The 23,393-nt window shown below is 50.5% G+C and overlaps 2 protein-coding genes across 3 annotated transcripts; both read right to left on the reverse strand.

Annotated features, from left to right (window-relative positions):
* Positions 1-1,813: 1,813 nt before the first annotated feature.
* Positions 1,814-4,409, reverse strand: LOC123616577 (protein S100-A15A-like). Of its 2 annotated transcripts, none has more exons than XR_012501210.1 (2): positions 2,482-2,666; positions 1,814-2,075 (listed from the first exon to the last, which is right to left on the reverse strand). XR_012501210.1 is itself a non-coding variant. In XM_074349081.1 (2 exons), the coding sequence occupies exons 1-2, from the start codon at positions 4,181-4,183 to the stop codon at positions 1,980-1,982; spliced, it is 243 nt and encodes an 80-aa protein (XP_074205182.1). In that variant the 5' UTR covers positions 4,184-4,409; the 3' UTR covers positions 1,814-1,979. The 2 variants fall into 2 exon arrangements, 1 of the variants encoding a protein (XP_074205182.1); XM_074349081.1 differs by lacking the exon at positions 2,482-2,666 and adding an exon at positions 4,037-4,409.
* Positions 4,410-17,439: 13,030 nt separating this feature from the next.
* Positions 17,440-20,776, reverse strand: S100A7 (S100 calcium binding protein A7). Its single transcript, XM_010954054.3, has 3 exons — positions 20,673-20,776; positions 19,003-19,160; positions 17,440-17,654 (listed from the first exon to the last, which is right to left on the reverse strand). The coding sequence occupies exons 2-3, from the start codon at positions 19,141-19,143 to the stop codon at positions 17,490-17,492; spliced, it is 306 nt and encodes a 101-aa protein (XP_010952356.1). The 5' UTR covers positions 19,144-19,160; positions 20,673-20,776; the 3' UTR covers positions 17,440-17,489.
* Between the last annotated feature and the right edge of the window lie 2,617 nt (positions 20,777-23,393).

Here is a 23,393-nt window from a genome sequence, read left to right on the forward strand (position 1 = left end):
ACACAAGCCTTGACCTCCTCCAGCACCATGTGCTTGTCAGTGGACCTGCTGAAACACCGTCCCCGGAGACGCTCTCCCTGGACAGACTGCCTTGGGGGCTTCAGGGAGAGCAGGGGCCAGGGTGGGCTGACCCGGCAGGAGAAGGTGTCGGGAGTTGGGCAAGCACATAGGGGAGGGCAGTGTCTGCCATCAGCCTGACGGATGTGGGGCAACCTCGGGAAGCAGAACCTGGTCCCGCCAGGATGTCCCAATAGACCCGACCCGGCCAGGCCCGGGGCTGCGGAAATGAGGACAGAGCAGTCAGGGCCAGTGGAGAAACCCCCCAGGAAGGGGCTCGGAGCACTGGGCTGAGCCTCCCCTTCAGACTCAAAGGCCTCTGGAGCCCAACATGTTTCAGGTGAGACAGGCAGGGAGCATCCACCTGGGCCTGGGGCAAGGGTGGCCTGGGTCACCCAGCCAACTGTTTCCAAGTAACTAATAGGCCTGCAGGAGGCAGCACAGACCCAGGTCCTGGGAATCCCACCCACAGGCCCCATTCCCACATCCCTCACTCTAATCCTCGCTGAGCACACACTGTGCCCAGACACAGAGATGGCAGGACGTGGTCCCTGGCTGGGTGGAGGACATAGATTGCAACACACAACCGCAGTGCAGCAGGACATGTACCTCCACAGAGGAGATTCAGACCTGGGGAGCGCCCAGGAGGTCCAGAGGGAGATGGGTGGGCCCGCTGAGTCCTGAAAGGCGAGCACTGGGGATCAGCAAGTATGGTTGGGGCGTCCATGGCGGGCCTGCTTCTGAGCTCCGCAGATCAGGGACCGAGGTCCCCAGCTCAGCCTGCAGGGTGCTGCTCCCCACATTTGGCTCATGGACCCAGATAGGGGAGGGAATCGAACCAAGTCCCTTAAATGACCCCACCCCCAATCACCTGCACAGGGAAACAACACAGATCACCCATTATTCTTAAAACTCATTGTTTCTATCACAGTGAGCTCAGTACAGAGGTTTCCAGACCATCCTCAGAGAAGAAACCCACCAAGCAGGGCTTAAAGGCAGGAGAGATCCTCCCCAAAAGATTCTTCACCAGATTCCTGGGCTCCCACAGAGAGACAAAAACAAACAACACAGAGACAGGGCAGGGGCAGGTCTTATTAGGAAAGAATCAGGGAGTCACAAATAGCCCTGAGTCAGAACAGTGCCCACATTCATCATCATTTTCTATTAGTAAAAACCAGACCCAACCCTTGTCTCCGGGAAGCCTTCCCTGATTGACAGTCACCCGGGTTCTACTCATCGATCTTTCCCATGGCAGGCTGCATTGCCAGCTTTGCCCTTGTCCCCTCTCTGACTCAGCATGAACAAAACTCACCTCACCATCTTCCTTCAGAACGGCCCCGCCACCCACCACCTGATGTCAATTACCAGCATCATCTTCCCTGCCCTGTCCTGGCCCTTCCCCAGGCCCAGAACACTCTCTACCTTTGTTGGGACTCTCTTTTGAGTCTGGGAGAACTACAAAAGCAGGGTCCGTGTTGTCCAGTGTGCCTCTGCCCTCCTGGTTCCTGTCCCATCTGTATGTGTAGTGAATGAGTGATCAGAGTCAGCTCCCTAAGAATAGACCCCTCCCTCTCAGCTGGAAGCTGAGGGCAAGAGTTGTCTCCCCCATCAGACAGGGGCGTCTGGAGGCAGGAGCGGTATCTCTCACCCAAGGTGGATGATCCCCAAGGTAGGACCAAACTTCCTCTTTCTGGACCCAGAGAAGATGCCCAGAACCATGAACTGAACAATCCCCAGACATATTTATGAAGTTGCTTTATTCTCTTCCCTCACAGTCATCCTTTGCACAGGCACACGGCAGAGCTGTCCCTGCAGCTCCCCGGCAGGCCCGTCTGCAGGCTGCCTGCGCGCCCTCTGATAGAGGCTGTGCTGGGCGCGGTAGTGGGCGCACAGCTGGCGGTGGTACTGCAGGTGGTCGTCCGTCAGCAGCTTGCCCAAGACGTAGAGGGGCTCGTCAAAGCAGATCTGGTCGTCTGCTGCCCAGAACACTCTGTCAGGTAGCACGGCTTCTTCAGGCCCTGAGGAGTGGGCAGAGGGTCAGCCATGCACCCAGGCAGGGCCCACAGCGATGTCCAGGCCTCCACTGCCCGCTGGTGGGCGGTGGGGTGGGGAACTGCGCCCTGGGCCTGCCTGCCGGGGGCTTGTGGGAGACAACTTCTCGCTCAGACACTCAGTGGCCAGGACACCACACGCAGCAGAAAAGGCAGAGATGCGGTGGGGACCTCGGCTAACTGGACCTGGGGCTGCGTGCGCAGACAGAGGGTGCAACTGGGTTCTGTTTCCCGGCTGACACAATTCACATCTGCTCACTGTCAGTGGCCATTTAAGCCTGTCTCCCCCGCAGAGACAGCCCAGCCCAGGGCTGCTGGGTGGACGGCGGCGCCTTCCCCCTCCACACTGGGAGCTCCCCAGGGCAGAGCCCACCTGTCCTCGTGTCCACATCCCCAGCACGGTGGCAGGGGCAGCACAGATGGGACCGGACATCTGAGTGCTGTGACATCTGATGAGGCCTCTGTGCCCGTGTCGCCTACGGGAAGTGCAGAAAAAGGGAAGGACAGAGCCATGGGCCCTGGAGCTGGCCAGGACATCCCTGAGCAGGTGACCCTGAGGGCTGAGAATCAAGGGTGGTGTAGGAGAGGAAAGGAGATTTGAGGTGGAAGGGACAGCAGGGAGGAAGTCAGGGGTCAGAGGGCAGGCGAAGGCGAGGTGGGAGAATTGGGCAGGGCTGGAAAAGCAGGTTTCAGCAGGATTTGGCGGCTGGGCATGGGGAAGCCGGTGTGAAGTTCTCAGACAGTGTCTGGCAAGAAAGTCACCGCATCCACAAGCAGCTGTGAGCCTGGGGGCGGCCCTCGTTCCTGTGGCAGGGTTGCCCCCTCTGTCAACTCCACTGCCCACCACCATCTACTCCTTATAATCTTACCTCCTCTGTGAAGCTGGTTGACCCGGGAGACTGGAGGCCTGCGGCCTTGGGCGGGCTCCCCCTGCTTCCCTCACCTCAGCCCCAACCCAGGCTGCTATGTCTGCCCTGTGAGCCCCCGAGGGCAGGCCTGGAGGGTACTTTCACAGCCCCAGGGTACAGGCAATGGCTCTAGACAGGAAAGGATTTCCCTAGAAACAGGGGACTAACCATTCATCTTAGTCCCCTCTCTGTGACCCTCATGGCTACACTCCAGTAAACTGAGGGTAAGGCTGTCTCCTCTGATGGGTTCCAAAGGCAGGCAGGGGACATGAGAAGTGACCACAGGAAGCACCTCCCCTGGAATGCAGGGCTTCAAGTCAGGCATGACGTGAAGCCCCCTGGGCATGACAGCCCAGAGACCCCAGGGACATGGCACCGAGGGCCGAGGCAGTGCCCCACAGACACTCCTGCCGGCCTTGAAGTCCCCAAGGAGCCCGGTCATCACAGAGCTGGGCCTGATGTCAGAGATGCGGCCGCCTGACGCGGGTGACTGAGCCCAGCCTGCTCTGAGGGACTCAGCCCCTCGGACAGGAGGTGGGAGGCGAAGCTACCTTTCCTACCCCCAGCAGGCTTTGGGCAGCCACCACAGCCCGACCTGTCCTCCCCGGGCATGGAGGGGGTGGGGAAGAAGGAGGCCTGTGTAGACCCCAGGAGGAGGGGCTGGGATTGGAAGGGCAGGTTTGGGGCCGGGTCACTGACTGCACCGGCCTGAGGGCAGAGGGGAGATTTAGGAAGCAGGTAAGGGAACAAACAGGTTTGGGGTCAGGACTGAGCTTCAGGGATTAGCTGTGTTTGGGTTGGAGTGGGGCCAGGCAGGGAGTTTCAGGAGAGGGAAGGGCAGTAAGAGAGGAGGGCGAGGCCTGTGCTCCCCCTGCTCACAGATCCTGCCCTCCGCCCTCCCTCACACACCCTCCCCTGAGTGGAAATTCTCCTGGGCGGTGACCGACTCCCTGGCCACTCACTTCCAACCACAAAAGCAACCCCCTACTTAATCCCCAGGTGACCCCAAACCCCACGCACCAAGCTCTCCATGAAGTGGGGCACATTGTCCATGAGCAGGGCCTTCAACTCCTCCAGCAACAGGGCCTCCATGTCCCCCTCCCGGGCCGCGTGCTGGTGGTAGCAGTGGATGATTTGGAAGAGGGGTCCCTCCACTGGCGTGTCCATCGTGGTGGCTGGGCCTGGGCCCAGGATGGGGGTAGTTCTGGAGATGCAGGGGTGCAGCAGCGGGGGACAGTGGGGAGTCTGGGAGGAGAACACAGCCCAGCAGGCCACGCTGAGGCCAGGCCACAGCAGGTGCACCCTTCTTCCAGGAACCTCCTGGCCTCTCCCTCCTGCCGACCTGGTCTCAGGCCCCCTCCCTGACCTCCACCTGAACCCTTGCAGATGTGGCTGCTAGTCCCTGCCCTGCGGGAAGCTTTGCCGCGAGCCCTCAGGACAGGACTCTGACCCTCCCTGAGACGGCGGCCTCCCTGAGGATGGGAGCTGTGTCCTCCACCCCCCGGCCCTGCCCTCTGCCTAGGAATCACCCAAGTCAAGAATGAGAAGAAACGAGACTTTTCAAAGCAAGACAGCATTTTTCCAATGGAAATATGTTTAAACGTCTTGAGAAGGCAAGACTGCCACTATCATAGACTTTTACACCCCAAACGGAATAGTAAAAGAATTACACCGCCCGGGCCCCCGCTTGCTCGAGCACTGTCTCTCTTTCACAGTCCGATGTGCAGACCGCACGGGGGATCCCAGCTTGCTCCTGCCCCTGCCTTCACCCTCTCTGAAGGCATCCGCGTCCCGCCGGCGCGGGCCCTTCAGCCCCAACTTCCTGGGCCTCCCCGGGCCTCTGGGCGCTGGGCTGTTCAGTGTCAGGGTGGGAGGGGCCCCCGCAGCCCCACCCCGGTGCTCTGCACAAGGTGGATGGCGGGTGCCCTCCCCCGTCCTGCGGGGATAAGAGCCTGTCCTCAGGAGGCAGGGCTGTCCCGTTGGGTCGGCAGGCCTCCCTGGATTCCGTAAGGAGAAGAGTCATGACAACCACTGGTTCCCACTCTTGCCGAGCCAGCCAGGCACTGGACAGAGCACTTTATGTCCAGCTTCCCATGTAACCCTCACAATGACCTTAGGAGGCAGGCATCATTCCCCTCATTTTCCCAGGAGGACAAGGAATTCAGAGAAGTTACGGTAGCTTTCCCCAAATCACACAACTCGCCGCCTGGAGCCGGAGTCCAACCCCTTTGGAACAACCCAACAGACGTGTTTTTAATTTAAGGCCCTAAACGTCTTCAACCCACAGTTATGCCCTCGGGACATCCATCTACACAACACACGTCTCCCAAACAGAGAAGCAGCCCCTCTGCTTCCCTGGACCTGCGCAGACCCCTCACAGCCCGCCACCCACCCCCCCGCCAGCTGTCATGGACCGGGTGCTGACCTGTCGCTGTTGGGTGAGGCCGCTCCGAGTCCTCAGCCCCGACCAGTGTTTTATCCCAGAGATTCCCCGGTGCTCAGGCAGGAGGCAGTTGTGGGAGCAGGGGCCCCACACCGAGTCCTACATCCTGCCCGCCCTCGGTGCCTCCAGTTATGGCAGCCAGTGCTGTGACTTTCCGCAGGTGCTCCGCATCACGGCTGCGTCTTCACTGCCTTCCTGAGATGACATCACACTTCAGTTGTGTCCTGTGGTTAAGTCAGCCCATTTCAGGGACCCACCTGCCCTCAGAGCCTGATCTGAAGCATCTCAGAACCATAGAGGGTCACGTTATCCATCTCCCTGCCTCAGAGCTCATCATCCCAGCTCCAGGGCTTGGGTGGGGTCAGACACACGACTTAAATATCTCTGCCTTGAATGTCCTCCCTCCATTAGTGAACCCCCAGACTCTACAGTCATGAAGCACATTCAATCATCAACAAATGTTTCTCGAGCACCAGGCCCTCTCTAGGCAATGTGAATAAGATGTGGGGCCAGCTCACAGGGTGGGGACAAGTCGGGGGACAGTTATGCAAGGGCACAATGCACTGGGAACACTACTAAGAGGCATGAACAGGATACCCTGGGAACCCAGGAAGGAGCACCTTCTGCCTGGGCAGTTGTGGAACATTTCCTGCAGGAGGTGCTGTTTGAGGTGGCACTTGAAGATCTGGCTGCAAGGAAAAGCATGGAGGAGCAGGCACTCCAGACGGAGAAAACAGCACGGACAAAGGCACGGGGGCATGGAAGAGAATGGCCTGCTTGGAAGATGCTGTCCACAGGGTACGTCCCGAGCAGTTAGTAAGAGCAAGGCTGGAGAGGCAGGGTGGAGACAAGACGTGAAGGGCCTTGTGGGCCAGGCTAGAGCTACCACTTCCTCCTGTGCAAAGAAAGTCGCTTATAGAGGAGTTTTTTTAAAATATATTTTTATTGAAGTATAGTCAGTTTACAATGCTGTGTCAGCTTCTGGTGTACAGCACAATGCTTCAGTCATACAGAACATACCTATATTCATTTTCATATTCTTTTTACCATAAGTTACTACAAGATACTGAATATGGTTCCCTGTGCTGTACAGTATAAACTTGCTGTTTATCTACTTTATATATATTAGTTAGAATCTGCAAATCTCAAACTCCCAGTTTACCCCTTCCCCCCCTGGTAGCCATAAGTTTGTTTTCTATGTCTGTAAGTCTGTTCCTGTTTTGTAAATACGTTCGCTTGAGTTTTTCACGAGTTGGGTGATGGATGAGAGATGAGAGCGAAGTGATGGGAACACCTTTGCTGTAAGGAAATAACCGACTGCAGCTGGTGGCAGTGACCTACTCTAAGGGAGCCCAGATGTGTAGGCTTGGCCTCCATACAGGTGACATCAGGGTGATAGGTCCTCAGGTAACAGACAAACTGCTGTACCCCATCTCCAATGTTCTCTCAGCCACCTTCTTACCTCCCCTGGGCAGAGCCACACAGGCTGATGAGTAAATCTCCCAGAAGAGGGCGCTAAAGGACAGGTAATTCAACTCGAGAGTATGTCTGGGCACCCCTGAAGATTTGGGGGAAAATAGGTAAACCCTTAAGGCAAAACCTTTTCCAATTTGCAGGTTGAGTCTTCATCTACCCAACCTAAGGATTTCCTCAGCAAACGAGAGGTTCATCAATGCTTTTGAGTTTCTAAAATAAAAACAACTAGAAAGAGAAAGAGAAATACCATATGATATCACTTACATGTGGAATCTAAAAAAATGAGACAAATGAACTTATTTGCAAAATGGAAACAGACTCACAGACATAGGAAACAAACTTGCGGTTACCGGGGGTAAAGGAGGGTGAGGTGGAGGGATAAATTGAGAAATCAAGATTTGCAGATATTAACTCCTATATATAAAATAGATAAACAGCAAGGTCCTACTGTATAGCACAGGGAACTATATTCAATTCCTTATAATAGTCTATAATGAAAAAGAATATGAAAATGAATATATATATATGTATTATATATATATATACACATATATATATATCTGAATCACTATACTGTACACCAGAAATGAACACAACATTGTAAACTGACTACACTTCAATTTTAAAAAATAGGGCTCAGATTTCTAAATGGTAAAACAATGTGGCAATGCCAGGCTAGAGTCACAGAGAATGTTATTGGATACCTTTGATTCAATCATTTTCCCCTGGGAATTTATCCTGAGAAAGTAATTAAACAGATTTTTAAAAGCAATAAGTAGGAAAATGTTCACAAGTACAATATCTATTGCTGAGCAACAAGATAAAAATAAAAACCTTGAAGCCAACTAATTAACAAATTTTGCATGCTGATGCGTCATGGACAATTGCTGCATAATAATTTGTCACTCAAAAGGAATTCCATTTTTGTCCCATAGCTTAAAGGGGATAGGAGGACATATTGCGTCCCTCTTCATCCTGCATTTATTCAGTCTGGGACAAAAATGACTCCCCGCACCAGCCCAGTGCACGACGGTGCATTACAGCTGTGCTGTAACTACCCTTTTCACTTACTGTTAATGCTGTGGACATCTTCTCACACCATTAATCAATGTTACCCTACTTTTTAATGAATGTGTAGTGATCACTTGTTTGCATGTATCAAAATTTGTTTTATTAATCCATTATTGGTAGACATTTAAATTACTTTAAATGTATACACTTTCACCAATTCCTTAATATTAGTATTTCTTCAGGAGTTTACCATGTGTGCTAGGTGCTGGAGAGAAGGGGAACAGAAAAGACCTGACACCCCCTTCCCCTGCCAGAGCCGCCAATGTACACTCCCCCAAAGCCCCACGCCACAGCTGCCACCAACCTCTCATTACCACATGTAAGTCCCCAAAACACCAGCTCCACAGCCAGCCCACACACCCATGCCCGGACCCGTGCAGCACCACTGCGCTAAGAACACCCATATGCCAGAACCAAGAGGGATGCCTTCAGCCATGACTTCCTTCTGCAGGAGGAAGGGAGACCAGGAGTACCCAACAGCCTTCTCCACCCTAACACAGAAGTCAGCAGATACCTCTATGGTATGACATCAGTCTATGTGTGTCCAGATAGTTACCTCTACCTGTGAGATTAATGCTTTCCTATGGTTTCCCATTGCTGTTTAGTGGGGTTTTTTATTTCAATCTGAAGAACTCTCTTAAGCATTTCTTGTGAGGCAGGTCTAGTGGCAAAAAACCCCCTCAGATTTTTGTTTGTCTGGGAAAAGAAAAAAAAAAAGCCCAGGGCCTATGGCTTCATGGGTGAAATCTACCAAACACCCAAAACAGAATACCAATGCTTCTTAAATGCTTTCAAAAAATTGAAGGAGGAACACTTTCAAACTCAGTTCTTGAGACCAGCATCATCCTGATACCAAAACCAGGCAAAGATTCTACAAGAAAATAAAATTACAGTCCAATCTCCCTGATGAATACAGATGCAAAAATCCTCAATAAAATCCCAGCAAACTGAATTCAATAGCCTTTAAAAGGATCGTGCACCAAGTCTAAGTGGGATTTACCCCAGGGGTGCAAGGATGGTTCAACATATACAAATCAATCAAGGTGATATAACACATTAACAAAATGAAAGGAAAAAACACATGATTACCTCAATAGACACAGAAAAGGCATTTGACAAAGTTCAACACCCGTTCATGATGAAAACTCTCAGCAAAATAGGTACAGAGGCATCTTATCTCAACACAATAAAGGCCACATCTGGAAAGCCCACAGGCAACTTCACAGTCAATGGGGGAAAAGCTGAAAGCTTTCCCTCGAAGATCTGGCATAAGACAAGGATGCTTACTCTTGCCACTACTTTTCAACATAATAATGGAAGTCCTAGCTAGAGAGACTGGACAAGAGAAAGAAATAAAAGGCACCCCAATAGGAAAAGAAGGAATAAAACTATCTCTGTTTGCAGATGACATGATTATATACATAGAAAACCCTAAAGACGAAACAACAACAAGAAACCCTGTTATAAATAATAAATCAGTTCAGCAAGGCTGTGGACACAAAGTAAACATACAAAATCAATCGTGTTCCTATACACAAACAACAAACTACCTAAAAGGGAAATTAGGAAATTTCCACCTGTCCTCAAACTCAGGAAGACCTGCAGTCCCTGGGCCCTGTCATTCTCTCTCCTATCAGAAGCCTCTGCTCCGTCTCCACGCAGCCTGCATCCCGAAACCCACCCCAGCAATAGCTTTCCACCTGCTCTCAACTCTGCTGCCTACTTTTCTTGGGCCGTAGCTTCTCTGCAACCCTCCAACCCTGAGCCAACCCCTCCGCTTGTCTTCTCCTCCTGCACCAAGGCTGCAGGTCCCTGCTAGGAAACATCACGCTAGATGTTTCCAAGAGAAACAGATTGGCTTCCAAGAGTGGATGTCTGATTTCCTCTCTGTACCCATCCTAAGACCCTAGCTCCTGAGAGTCCAAGGAACTGCAGCCTCTACCTTAACATACCTTGTTTCCTGCCTCAATGTCAATTTTTTTAGTTTCCTCCTCTATGAGATATGTCTTTCAATGCCTTGTCTGCTGGTTAACATCACATTACTTGACTGAGCTTAAATGTCAGCTTCTCTTTAGTGATTCTTTTTGGAAGGAAACACCCCTCCCTTCTCCCTGAAGACAAGCCCTCTCCCTCTTTTGCACCTCCCCTCCCCCTAAGCCCAGTCCTATTATAACATCACATCATTCCGCGTCCCCCTCCCCGTGTGCCTGTATTCCAACCAGACCTTGAGTTTATGGCGGGGAAACACTGTTGCTTCGGCATCACTGACCCCTAGTACCTGGCAGTGTCCTAGCACAGAATAAGTACCCTGAAATCATTTTTCATTAAAGTGTATTTGTCCAAATTGTGGTTCAGAGTTAACAGCAATTCAAAATCTAAAAATTTCCAGTCCCAGAGGTGGCCGGGAAGCTTGGGAAAGGACCCCAGAAAGTAAAGCCAGGCTAAAAAGAGTAATGCAAAAACGATTTAACAGCTTCTATTATGACACTTACCATGACCTCCCAAATGAGAGTCAGAAGCTAAATTAATGCAGTGTAGTTGAACTAACCAGCTTCTGTGAAAATCGCATAGAAGAAAGAGCATGAGAGCCCTTAGCTTATGCTGTCCAACAAAGCAAACTCAAAGAAGTTTATAGCGGAACTGCCACTTGTATCCATGTTGTTCTGTGTCCATCTGCTATTGTTACCTCTAAGCTTCTTTTACTCTATAATGTGCAGCCACAATATCTCGCCTTTCCCTTCCCCAGAGATACCCTTTCCCATATTGCATCCAACTCCCTATGCAAACAATGTTATGAGGAACATCACTGTATTGCTCCATCATGGACCTATATGCAAATGTCCTAGGAATGTATGCATCGTAGTAGAATACCTAGGACACAGGTATATGCATTCTTTTTGTATTATTGTAGCATAGTCAGTTTACAGTGTTGTGTCCATTTCTGGTGCACAGCACCATGTTTCAGTCATATGGTCATGCATGTATTTCTTTCCATATTCTTTTTTATTATAGGTTACTACAAGATATTGAATATAGTTCTCTGTGCTGTACTGCAGAAACTTGTTGTTCATGTATTTTTAATATTTTTTAATTGCCATATATACAGTTAGTATCTGCAAATCTCAAACTCTCAATTTATCCCTTCCAAGCCTGTTTCCCCCCTGGTAACCATGAGTTTGTTTTCTATGTCTGTGAGTCTCTTTCTGTTTTATAAAGTTCATTTGTGTCTTTTTTATAGATTCCATATATAAATGATATAATATGGTATTTTTCTTTCTGTTTCTGGCTTACTTCACTTAGAATGACAATCTCCAGGTCCATCCATGTTGCTGCAAATGGCATTATTTCATTCTTTTTTATGGCTGAGTAGTATTCCATTGTGTAAATATACCACAACTTCTTTATCCAGTCGTCTTTTGATGGACATTTAGGTTGTTTCCATGTCTTTGCTATTGTAAACAGTGCTGCTATGAACATTGGGGTGCATGTGTCTTTTCAAATTAGAGTTTCCTCCAGATATATGCCCAGGAGTGGGATTGCTGGATATATGGTAAGTCTATTTTTAGTTTTTTAAGGAATCTCGTGCTGTTTTCCACAATGCCTGCACTAAATTACATTCCCAACAACAGTGTAGGAGGGTTCCCTTTTCTCCACACCACCCTCTCCAGCATTTATGATTTGTGGACTTTTTAATGATGCCCATTCTGACTGGTGAGAGGGGATACCTCACTGTAGTTTTGATTTGCATTTCTCTGATAATTAGCAAAACTGAGCTTTCTTTCATGTGTCTATTGGCCATTTGTATGGGGTAAATGTGTTCATAATTTGACTAATTCCTTCTCACCAGCAGTACCAAGAGTTTCTACAGCTCTGCATTACTGCAAAAATGTCTGTTTCCAGCTACGGTAGTTTTTTGTAGCACAGCAATTATCCCCCTAAAACAAACCAAAAATCTGGATCAGATTCAACAAATAATTTATAAGCATCAGAAAATTTCCAAAGCAACCAGGACTTGAAGGATGTTCAACAGAAGGAAATCTCATTGAATGAACTAAATACCCTAAGCTACTTCTCTTGAGGAATGTATTAATTATTAAGTGTTTGGGCAAACACGTTAACAAGACAAGCAGAAAGGCACTTCTAAGAGACAAAGATTATCTGAGATTTCAATAATCTCTCAGGGGTGGAGAGATAACAATTAGAGTTCAGGACTTCCAAGGCAGCCAGAACATAAAGGACCAAATTTTAGATAACCAGAGGCAAAGAACAGTGATCCTCTTGGTCTAAGCTGCTTCTTTCCTACGAGACCTGCACCTGCTCCTGAGGAGTACTGGCCCCAAGAAAAGAAATACAAACTGAAATAGTTCTTGATGAGATTATATGCTGTCCGGAATCTGCTCCAAAATAATTAGGGAAGGGGTGGGTGGGGATATAAATGACCATGTACTGACCGTCGTGGAAGTGGGCAGAGAGTACATAGGGGTATGTCATATTGTTTTCTGTATTTTTTAATGTGTTTGAAAAATTCCTCAATAAATTAAAAGAATGATGAGAGTGAAATAAAGACATTTTCTTCAGATGTGTAAAAACTGCAGCGGCTTGTCTCCACCAGACCCTCACTCAAGAAATTTCAGAAGCAAATACTGAAAGGAAAAGAAAAACGCCTTGGAAGGGAGATCTGAAGTGCAAAAAGAAATGATGAATGATGTAAACAGCAAATAAGTGAGCAACCCAAATATTTATGTAAATCAAAATTAATAATGTCTAATTAGGAGAGAAAATAAGAAGAGTTAATGGACTGGCAAAATAATAGCATATAAGCTAGAAGGGGAGTCTCTGAATTTAAAGCAAATTCGTCACATTGTGCAGGAAGAAAGTAGAGATATTGATTTGAGCTAGTTAAGTTTATATTGTGTGCAAGTTCAAATTTTATAGACAACTACTAATATCGTGTATAGGTTTCCAAATCTATAGAAGAGAGGGAAATGGAATGAAAACAACCAAGAAGCTAATCAAGAACCAACTATTTCACACTGGAATACTACTCAGCCATAAAAAAGAATGAAATAATACCTTTTGCAGTAACAAGAATGGACCTAGAGATTATCATACTAAGTGAAGTAAGTCAGACAGAGAAAGACAAATATCGTATCATGTCACTTATATGTGGAATCTAAAAATAAAATGACACAAGTGAACCTATTTACAAAACAGAAACAGATTCACAGACATAGAAACAAACAAACTTATGGTTACCAAAGGGGAAAGGTGGGAGAAGGATAAATTAGGAGTTTGGGATTATCAGATACAAACTACTATATATAAAATAGATAAACAACAAGGTCCTACTGTATAGCACAGGGAACTACATTCAAGATCTTGAAATAACCTATAATGAAAAAGAATATATATATATATACACAAAAAAGAATATATGTGTGTGTGTATATATATATATATATATATATATATATATATATATATATATATAACTGAATCACTATGCTGTACACCAGAAACTAACACATTTAAATCAACTAGACTTCAATTTTTTAAATTTTTAATAAAAAAGGATCAATTATTTTGCTAACGTTCAGTAATCAGAACAATGCAGGTAACAATTTATTGCCTTCTGGGGTCAGCTAAGCCCAGGCCTCAGTGGAGATCTCTGGGCTGGGCAGGGCCTGGCTTATCTCAGACCCTGAGAATGGGACTTCTGGCCTTGGAACTGATTAAGTACATCTGTGGTGACCACAGCAACACTGGTGAGAAACTCAGGAAAATTGATCTTCTCATCCCAGTCCTTCCTTCCTTCTTAAAGAACTCTTCTCAGTCAATCCTTCATGTCTGTAATAGTCCCAGCCCCGGACTCCCATTACTCTGGACACGTTCTGTGGCCCAGACAGAGGAGCCCCCCAGAGCCCTGCTGGAGTCGAGACTGGTTGTCATCAAGGTCATGGGCTGCCAGTGGAGCCCAGAGGGCAATGGGGCATTTGTTCTTGGAACTTGTGGGTTGAAATGTCCTTTTCCCGGATCTACACAGGTTGAGGCCAAAATAATGGTGATAAGGGGTCCCAGGACTGGGACCAGGGGGACATTACAAACATGCAACAATAGGTTGTGAGCCCCCTAGTGCCCCTTTGAGCATCTTGAAGAGACCTGAGCCCAGAAAGTCAGGTGATGCCACAAACCAGGGAGTAAGTAGGATCAAGGATGGCAGAGAGTAGAGATGCCTCTGGAAATCCTAGGCTTGCTCTGCCCTCGGTTGCCTGTGAAGACTTTCTCCCCAGGAGTTCTTCCGTGAATCTCTCTGAATGTCACAGAGCCATCAAAAGTCAGGGCAAAAAAGACACAGGACATTATCTAGTCTAGCCCCTCAGTGCCCAGAAGAGAATGCTGAGGCCTGGAGGGAGCAGAGGAGTGACTCTTCCTGATGCCCCCGTGACTCCTGGACAGGGGCGCTCCCCGGGGGTGAGCAACGGCAGAGCCCTAAGCTCAGAAGAAGTAAAGAGGCGATGGGACTCCCCAGACGCTGAGGAAGAGTCACGGAGGAGGGGACAAGTGAGAACTGTGCTCTGAGATGAAGGGTGGTCCTTTTTACGGGCCTCAGGTCTGGGTTTATTCCAGCAGCTGCCCACGTGATGCTGCTCACAGCCAGGTCTCTGCCCAACCCAGGCCCCAGGAGCCCTGCGGGCTGGCCTGGCAGGAGGTGACAGAGGGAAGGTGAGAGGGTTGCTGTGCCTCAGGAAATAGAGCATTTAGGGATTTGCAGGTGGAACCAGAGGCTCCAACTGTGTATCCAGGGAACCACTGGGCTCACTTTCACTCGCTGTAGCGGCTGTGGTGACAGGTTACTACACGCCAGGCAGCGTGCGAAGAGCTTAGAATGCATTGTCTCATTTAATCCCCAGAAAATCGCCGTGCCCTGAGGACCATTATCCCAGGTTACGTGGAACTGAGGGCTTAATAAATTTCCCAAGACTACCTCCTAGTAAATGGCAAAGCCAGGATCCCAGATCTGCTGACTCTGAAGGCCAGCTTCCAGCACTGCAGAAATCCTGTCTCTCTCTGTCCATCTCAGGACTGAGTGAGGAGGTTCCCCGCCCACCATCTCTGCTGCGCACAGAGACGTGACCAGGAGAGGGACAGCAAAACCACTGCGGCTCTGACAGGCACAGGGCCAGGACCCTCCCGGCTGCCCTGCAGACTCCAGGCCCAGGAAGTGGGGTGGGGGCCTCTGCTCTCCAGAGCCCTGGTTCTCAGTCTCCTGTTGATCACAGGCCACTCCAGCAGGGCCTGCTCCTGGGGTGTTTATCTCACTGTACAGCTGAAGAAACAAGGGTCCAAGAGGCAGGTTGGCTTGGCCAAAATTACAGAGCCGGGGAGGGGCAGGCTCCCAGTCAGGCCCAGGCGTCCCGACTCCTGACCAGCTGAGAGACCTTGCGCTCGGGCTCGGGCCCTGGGGTTCTAGAGTCTGCCCGGGAGAGCGCTGTCAGACCGGGTCTTCGCAGGACCTGCGGGGGCTGGGACAGCGGCGGCCGACACGCTGGGTTTACTCTGCCTGCTCTGTGCTGCAAATCGTCCCCCATGGAGTGAGGCGAGCCTGGATTATTCAGTGAGCACTCACCCAGGCTCCCTCCTGCTCCACAGGGCTGTTCCTCAGGGCTGTTCCTCAGGGCTGTTTCACGTGCTTCTTGAATAGCCCTCCCTGTTCCCCTGAAACTGCTCCTGCCAGCTTTCAGCGTCCATCCAGTGCACCAGGGGCCTCCTGACATCAGGGACTCCTGGCTCTGCTCTTCCCCTAACTGCTCTCCAACACACACACACACACACACACACACACACACACAAAGCACACACAAGCATATACTCACATGCACATATATACATGCACCTGCGTGCACACACACACTGAATAAATCTGCACTTGGTTTCTTGAAAACATCTCTGCATGCTCTGCACAGCCTCCCATCTGGCCTCCACCAGGCAGGCCCTCCTTCTACAAGATTTTCAAACGATTTTATTCCAAGAGATCATCTGCAAATGAAATTGTACGCAGGGGACGTGTGCCTGTCACTCAGCTCCTATCAGTGTCGGCTGCTAATAGGTCACAACTGCACCCTTCTCCTAGAACTGCTCTTGCTCCAAAGGAGGCTCCAAGCCCAGGAATGCTGGGCTAGGCTCCCCCTGGGGAGGGCCTGCAGTCAGTGACTCACTGATAAAGACAACAAAAGGTGGGCCTCTTTGCCTTAAGGTGGGAAACTCTCTGATTCCATTTGTGCACCAGAGCTCCCCGCAGAATCAGACAGAAACTAGATTGAAGCTGAGCTCACATCTTTGTCTAGTTTCTTCGCCGTCCCGTGCTGCTCCCCTCACTTCCGGGCAAGCTTCACCTGACAGCACTCCCTCGATAAATCACTCACACAAGAATTCCCATTTTATTCTCTGCTTCTAGGAAATCTGCTTTAAGACTGTGGACTTGCTGCACATATGTTGTCCTGGTAAGACAAGGTGGATGTAAGCTAAGGGTCTAATTCCTCTATGCACCGGAAGTGTGAGCAAATCTAACAAGAAGGGAAGAGAAGTCTATGGCAGCATGACAGGAGCCTCGAGGATGGAGAAGGTGGTTGAAGTGTGAGGAATAATGGGGTAAGGACCTGAAAATGGCACAGGCAGTGGAGACAAATGCTGGCTCTTGTCCCTTGGCCTGAAGGGTTTGAAGGGCTTATAACTGGGAAGCGTCAGGAACCCGAGCAGAAAGAACACAGAAAATGGGTATTTTCAGGGGGAGGCAGTCATGACATCATTTTTATTTCTGCATCCTCACTTCCTAGCAGAGTACTTGGCTCAGAAATGGGCATCACCAACTGTCTGCTCCCAGGTAGCCCCTGCATCTGGCGCATGAATGTTAGCATCTGTCCAAAATGTGCATCCCAAAAGTATTGACCAGAGATAACTAGACATGTGACCAGTTTCCTGGGTGCTGAGAGGACCCCTTCCACTAGACCGGGGACTGACTCATTCGCCTTGCTATTCCCAGTGCCCAGCTGGATGTGTGGCATTTAAAACCATATTTGAGAGAAAGATGACAAAGTCTGCCCATTGCACTCATGAAAACAGTGTAGAGAGCAAGTGCCCTCCTGGACTTTGCAAGGCCCCAAGTGAGAGTTCTAGTTTGCATCCTGACCCAGGCTCACCTAGCTGGGTAGAACACTTGGTTCCAGATACAAGGACCACAGATGAATCTCAAGATCCAACAGAGAACAGAGACCCAGTCAGGTCTCGGGGCACTAGAGGGAGCACGCTGGGAGTGGAGACTTGCTGGGGAGGATGGGTGCATCTGGTGGAAAATCCACAAAGCAACTAACCAACAATTGTGTATTCTGTCTGAGATACACACATAAAAGAAAAAAGGAAATAATGCAAATTCCTGGCGAGAAGAGACACTTTATTGTTTCTCGGGTTCTCTAGAGGCCTCTGGGCTCACTGATCGCCCCCAGAACAGAGCTCTCCTCCTTGGCTCTGTTTGTGGTAGTCGACGGCTATATCGGCCAGCAAGGAGAGAAACTCGGAAAAGTCAATCTTCTTGTCCCCATTCTTGTCCTTTTGCTCAAAGATGTTGGACAAGTAATCTTTGCCCCTTTTTTCCTGTGGGAAAAGACACAAAGCAAGGCAAATTCAGTCCCCAAAGAGCTGTGATCTGGGAGAGAAGGAAGAGAAACAGGCACCAGAGCAGCACAAGTGTGGCGGGTGTGGCACAGATGAGGGGAAGTGTGGGCTGCGGTGAGACACTGACATCACCCTGCAGTTCACCCAGGGAGAGTCTTTGCCCCAAATGGGAACTTGGGTGAGACCTCGCGTGGTGAGCAGGCTCTGCTCAGAGCTGCACTGATCAGGAGCTGGTGGGGTGGACTCAAGCCCCAGACCCTCTCCCCAAACCCCCTTCAAGGCCGCCACCTACTGAATATCTACTCAGGAACCCAAAATTAGACCCACCCATATATAGAGCTGAATCACTTTGCTGCACTCCTGAAACTAACACAATATTGTAAATCAACTGAACTTCAATTAAAATAACTAAATAAATATATAAGCCCAGCCTCATCCTCTTCAACCCAACTCTCCTCTCCCGTCTTCCTTCTGGCCTACAGCCTCTTACAAGCCCTGAGTGCCTTCCCTCTTCTTGCTGACCTAATTAATCTCTTTGTTACCTAGTAACCCCTTCTTTTGGTAATCAGCTCAGTGCATTCTAATTATCAGATTAAATCAGGTCTGTAAAAGAGTTCTTCATTGTGAAAAGGGGTGTTAAATTCTGTCAGTAATGCATATATACAGAGAACGAACTAGTGGTTACCAGAGGGGAGAAGGGGAAGAGGGGGGAGGATGGGGGAAGGGGACTAAGAGGGTCAAGCAATGAGGTATAAAATAAACAAGACACAAGGATGTAACATACAGCACAGGAAATACATCCAATATTTTAGAATAACTTCGATGGAGTATAATCTATAAAAATATCAAATCACTACGTTGTACACTTGAAACTAATACAACAGTGTAAATCAACTGTACTTCTAAAGAAAGAAAGAAAGAACAATTTTGTTCCTACTCTAAAAAGCATCTGTCAGCAATGGCGTTTCCATCACCTTCCCTCTAATCTCAAGGACCCTGAGGGGAGCCTCTAGAGGCAGGGCCTGAGCATATGGGCTTGAGTCTCACACAGCGGGTGTGACAGGTAACAGGAACCCATTCACTGCCCTCCAGCTGTAGCCCTTTGTGACCGCCTAAGAGCAACCATTTACATCCGTGCATTGTCATACTTTGCCACATGTGTCCTCTCTTCGCACCCTGATCATAAACCAGGACAGGAAGTCCTACTCTGTCTTTTGCAGATGAGAAAGCTGAGGATGAGAGAATGAGAGTGACTTGTCCAAGGTCACACAGCAGGGTCCGCAGCCATGCCGGGCCCAACAACACTGGGAGGCCGACCCCGACTCACACAGGCACTGAGGAAGTTGGGGAAGTTCTCCTTCAGCATCTTCTGCACGCCCGGCTTGTCGATGGTGTCGTCTTTCCCGGTGTACTTGTGAAACATGTCGATCATGCCCATCACGGACTTCTCGGCCGCAGTGCTTCCCATCTTGGCTTTCAAAACAGCTGCCAGAAGGAGAGGCGATGCCCTTTGGTGCCCGTCCCCCCAGGGGAGGGTCTCAAGCTAGGGCAATGGGAGAGGGGCTGAGCGGCCCGGGAAGGAAGGCTCAGGTGCAACAGAAGAGCTGTGCTCCTCCATGTGGTGGGAGGAGTTGCTCAGGAGGAGTTGCTGGGTCCCCGCAGCTCAGGGTCTAAGAAGATGGAGGAGACCCACAGAAGTCCCTGTGGGTGGGGCCACAGAATGTGGCAGCAGAGGTGGAGGGCTCAGACACACTGGACAGGACTGAAGCCTGAGGGAGACCCCCAAACAGAGCACTTGGATGACCTCACAATTCAAACAGCAGCAGCTCCATCTCCCCCAGGGTCAGCATCAGGGTGAGAGTCACGGGGGCAGAACCGTGTCCTCTCTGATCTGGTCTGACCCTCCTGGCTGCTTCGGGAAGACCCCCAGAGGCCCACCCTGACCATAAAGCAAGCTCTGCAGGGGGGTCCTGGGCATGAGTGTGAGCAGGGAAGCACAGCCCTGTCCTGAGCCCTGGTGGAGGGCCCGCCGGACCATCCGCAAGACGGAGGACGAGGGATGCGACCCGAGCCAGCTTCAGATCTGAAGGAACAGAAATACATGCCCCAGCCCTGAGGCCGCTGAGCGGAACTTGGGAGATGGGGCCTTCGGACTGTCCCTTACTAGGGGTCATCTGCTCTTTGTGCCTCCCTGTTCTCTGCGTCTCCAAGGCTTGACATCATTTAAGTAAAGAGAAGGTCTGACTTCCAGATGCAGGTTCCCCGGCCAACAGTCAGAGGTCAGGGCGGCCCTGGACCCCAACCAGAGAAACTGGGCAGAGCGGCCCTCACATCCCAGACTCTCCAAAGCACCCAGGAAGTGGCCCTGCTTCACACGTGTGGGCATCTAATGCAAAGCCCACTGCCCTCTGCTGCAGGAGAAAGATCCCTGCTGTTTTGTAACTAAGAGGAGCCACCCAAGTTGGTCGACTTGGCCGAGACCAACCTGAGCCCCTCGTCCAGATGGTTGCTGAGCATTTCCCCCACTGGGGAGGACGTGGGGAGCCTGGTGGATCAGCCTCTCAGCCAGTGGGACCAGGACATCGCTCCAGGACAATGGTGAGTGAGGGTCCCAGGCCTGGGCTTAGGGGGCCTTCAAGTTTTTGGCAAGAGCACTCAGTCTCCCCCGAGGGTGGTGGGGTTGGATCTTCACCTGCCCAGTGCCTGACAGGCAGGTGAATCCAGAGAAAGAAGACGGAGGTGGGAGGTAGGGTTTCCACTGGGGATGGTTCCACCAGAGCCATCGCACAGGGGCCAGCGGGAGGAGCAGGGAGTATCTGGCCAGACGTCGTGCTGTACGGAGCAGGACCTCAGCTGGGGTGAAGGTCACAGCCCTGAGCGTGGCGGAGCTGTGACGACCACAGGCCCTGGGTCGCCCTCCCCAGCGGCTCCCTGCTCCTCCATGCCGGGCCCTGTGCGCTCCTCCAAGAGAAGACAAAGAAGCGGGTACAGACTTACCCGAGCTGAGGAGATATCACTGAGGAGAGGCAGAAGGGAGCTGTGCACCTGGGCAAAGGCTGGTCCCTTTTTAAGGTTCAGCCTGGCTCTTCCCAGGGGCTGGGAGCCCCGGGGCCATGATTGCTGTCTGCTTCCTGGAGCCTTGCCCCACGCGGGTGGGCGGGACACACCCAGGAGGGTGAGCTCAGCGTCTTCCTGCAACACCCCAGGATGCGGGGTCCGGCCCCTCCCGAGGACGTGGGGTCTGGCCCCTCCCGGGGAGCCTCACCTGGAGCCTTTTCCTGTCCCCAACTCGATCTGGGGCTGGCACCGTGTTACAACAGGACGCGGAAGGGGGTAGACAAAACTGGGTTTGTGGACCTAAAGAGGATGGAATCTGGGGCTGTGAAGGCAGTGTGGTCATTTTCATTCACTCAGTCCTTCTACAGACTCGGTCTGAGAGCTAATAATAACCACGGCCGCCACTGGCTGAGAGCTTAACCCGTGCCGGGCCTCGGGGCACCTCCTGCTCCTGTCACCTCCTGGTCCTCAGCACCTGCGAGGCAGGTCTACTGTCTCCACGTTGGGGGTGGAAAACAGGTGCATGGAGACTTTCAGCACACTGAGATGATCCAGCTGGTAGACAACAGAGTCAGGGCAGGAGCCCAGAAAAGCCTGATTCAAAATCTTCTCTTACTCCTTCAACTAACCCTCAGGGCCTGTCCTTTGGGAACTCACAGTGCAGGGGAGGGAAGATGGGTCCTTCACTGCCTTCCTCACGTCAGGTCCGCACTGGATCCTGGGAGGGAGGCAGGTGTCATGGCTCCTAGTGACAGACAAGGGAACACAGGGTAGTGGGCTCAGTGCTGTCATCTGCTGCGGAGGGGACACGCGAGGTCAGAACCCTGAGTCCTGCCTTTACCTCTACACTCTTGAGTTCACTTGACAGCCCCAGAGCTATCTAGGTCCAGGGGTGGGGGCAGCCATGGAAGGAGACCGCGGGCAGGGGGTTAATTGGGCAAAGTTCTTTCCCGGCCCTTGATGCTGGCTTGTCATAGGTCTTCAACGCAAAACAGTCTGCTTCTTCCTCCATGCAAAACAGTCTGCTCGGGAGTCCGCGGCCAGGCCCTGGGCTCTGCTGTGCCCCGACCTGCTGCAGAAAGTCTGGTCCAGGTGTGGAAAACAGGGTGGGGGAGAGGCCTGGGGGCTTCTGGGGAGCTGCCCTGTTGACTCACTAGGAGCCCTTAATCCTGCTCTTGCTCCCCTTGGAACTTCCTCCCAGGGACTGAGGGAACTGGCTCAGGCATTGGCATCCCAGGGACCAGCCCCACTGCAGAGCCCGGGCCAGGCCCTCCCAACACAATGGCCTCTTCGCCCCAGCCTGGCCTCCTTGCCCCCATCGTGCCCACATTTCCAGCACCACTTCTCCCTGATTAACTCATTCCATCCATTCTCATCCCTGCTAAAAAGCTTCCAGGAAGGATACACCAGGAACTTTGGGCAGGGGGACTGAGCCTTAATTCCCACTTAAGCCCAGTTGTAGCTTTTGAATTTTGAACCGTGTCAAAATACTTAAAATTAGTTTTTAATGTTTGTAATTACTCCTCCTTTTGTTAATTCTCAGCCTCAGTATCAGAGGCTGAGCTATTTATAATCTTCAGTTCCTGGAATTTAAGCACCTCTGATCCATTGCAAGTTCCCTCTCTTATTTATTTCTTATCTTCATTCACATTCCACTCTGGCCAAAAAGCATCAATTTCGTCTGTTTATATGTATGCATTCTTGCAAATATGAATAGTGATTTCGGTCCAAGTGCTATGGAAGTTTTTTATTTTATATAGATCTATCACACAGAAATGTAGAACAAGCAAAAATGTGCATACAGCCCAAGGAATTATCCCCAACGCCTATAGCCATCACCCAGGTCCAAAAAGGGAACACTGGCGGCAGTGGCTCCAGTCCCCGCCCTCCCTCTCTTCCCGAGATAACCATCAGCTGGACTTTTGTAAGGCTGTTTTCTTTATATATCACCACGTAAGCATATTTCCCTATACACTGTGGTTTTGCCAAATTTCTGAATTTTACATGAACAGAAACATTCTTCTGTGTCCACCTTCTTTATAAAACTCAATAGTAAATTTGTAAGTTTGACCCATGTTAGACCATGTACTGTGTTTTTTCATTGTTGTATCATATGTCTTTGTTTGAATGTGACCATGATTTCCAATAATTCTGCTTCGGATACCACACACCATTCATTTTCTTATCTTCCTTTTGGCGTGGGATCCTGCTCAGGTGACTGGGGGTTTTGACATGTGACTTCCACTCCCCTGGGGCATCAGCCTCCCTGTCTGATGATGTGTATGGAGGGGTCCAGCACAGGCCTTGGCTGTGTGTCTGTGCTGGATGTTTAAGGAATGGGGTGGGGGGAGCGCGGGGCATGCGATGAGCCTCAGGACACAGAGCCCAGGTCCCAGGGAACAACTTTGGATCAGTCCTGTTGCTGTCAAAGAGATCAGTGTTTGTAAGCATTCTTAGCAGCCCAGTCACAGCCCAGCATCTCCTCTGTCAACTCACCACCACCAGAAGGGTTATAGGGAACCTTCCAAAGCCTTGGCCAAAAAGGCCTTTGGTACCCATGGGCTGCTCATCCAGGTCAAATCTGGCTCAAGCCATCTGTCAGGCTTTGGGTATCTGGGAAGGAAGATTGTTTTGTTCACTCCTTCAGGCACCGAGGGATAA

This window comes from Camelus bactrianus, chromosome 21 (assembly GCF_048773025.1).
Source record: "Camelus bactrianus isolate YW-2024 breed Bactrian camel chromosome 21, ASM4877302v1, whole genome shotgun sequence".
Classification (NCBI taxonomy): Eukaryota; Metazoa; Chordata; class Mammalia; order Artiodactyla; family Camelidae; genus Camelus; species Camelus bactrianus.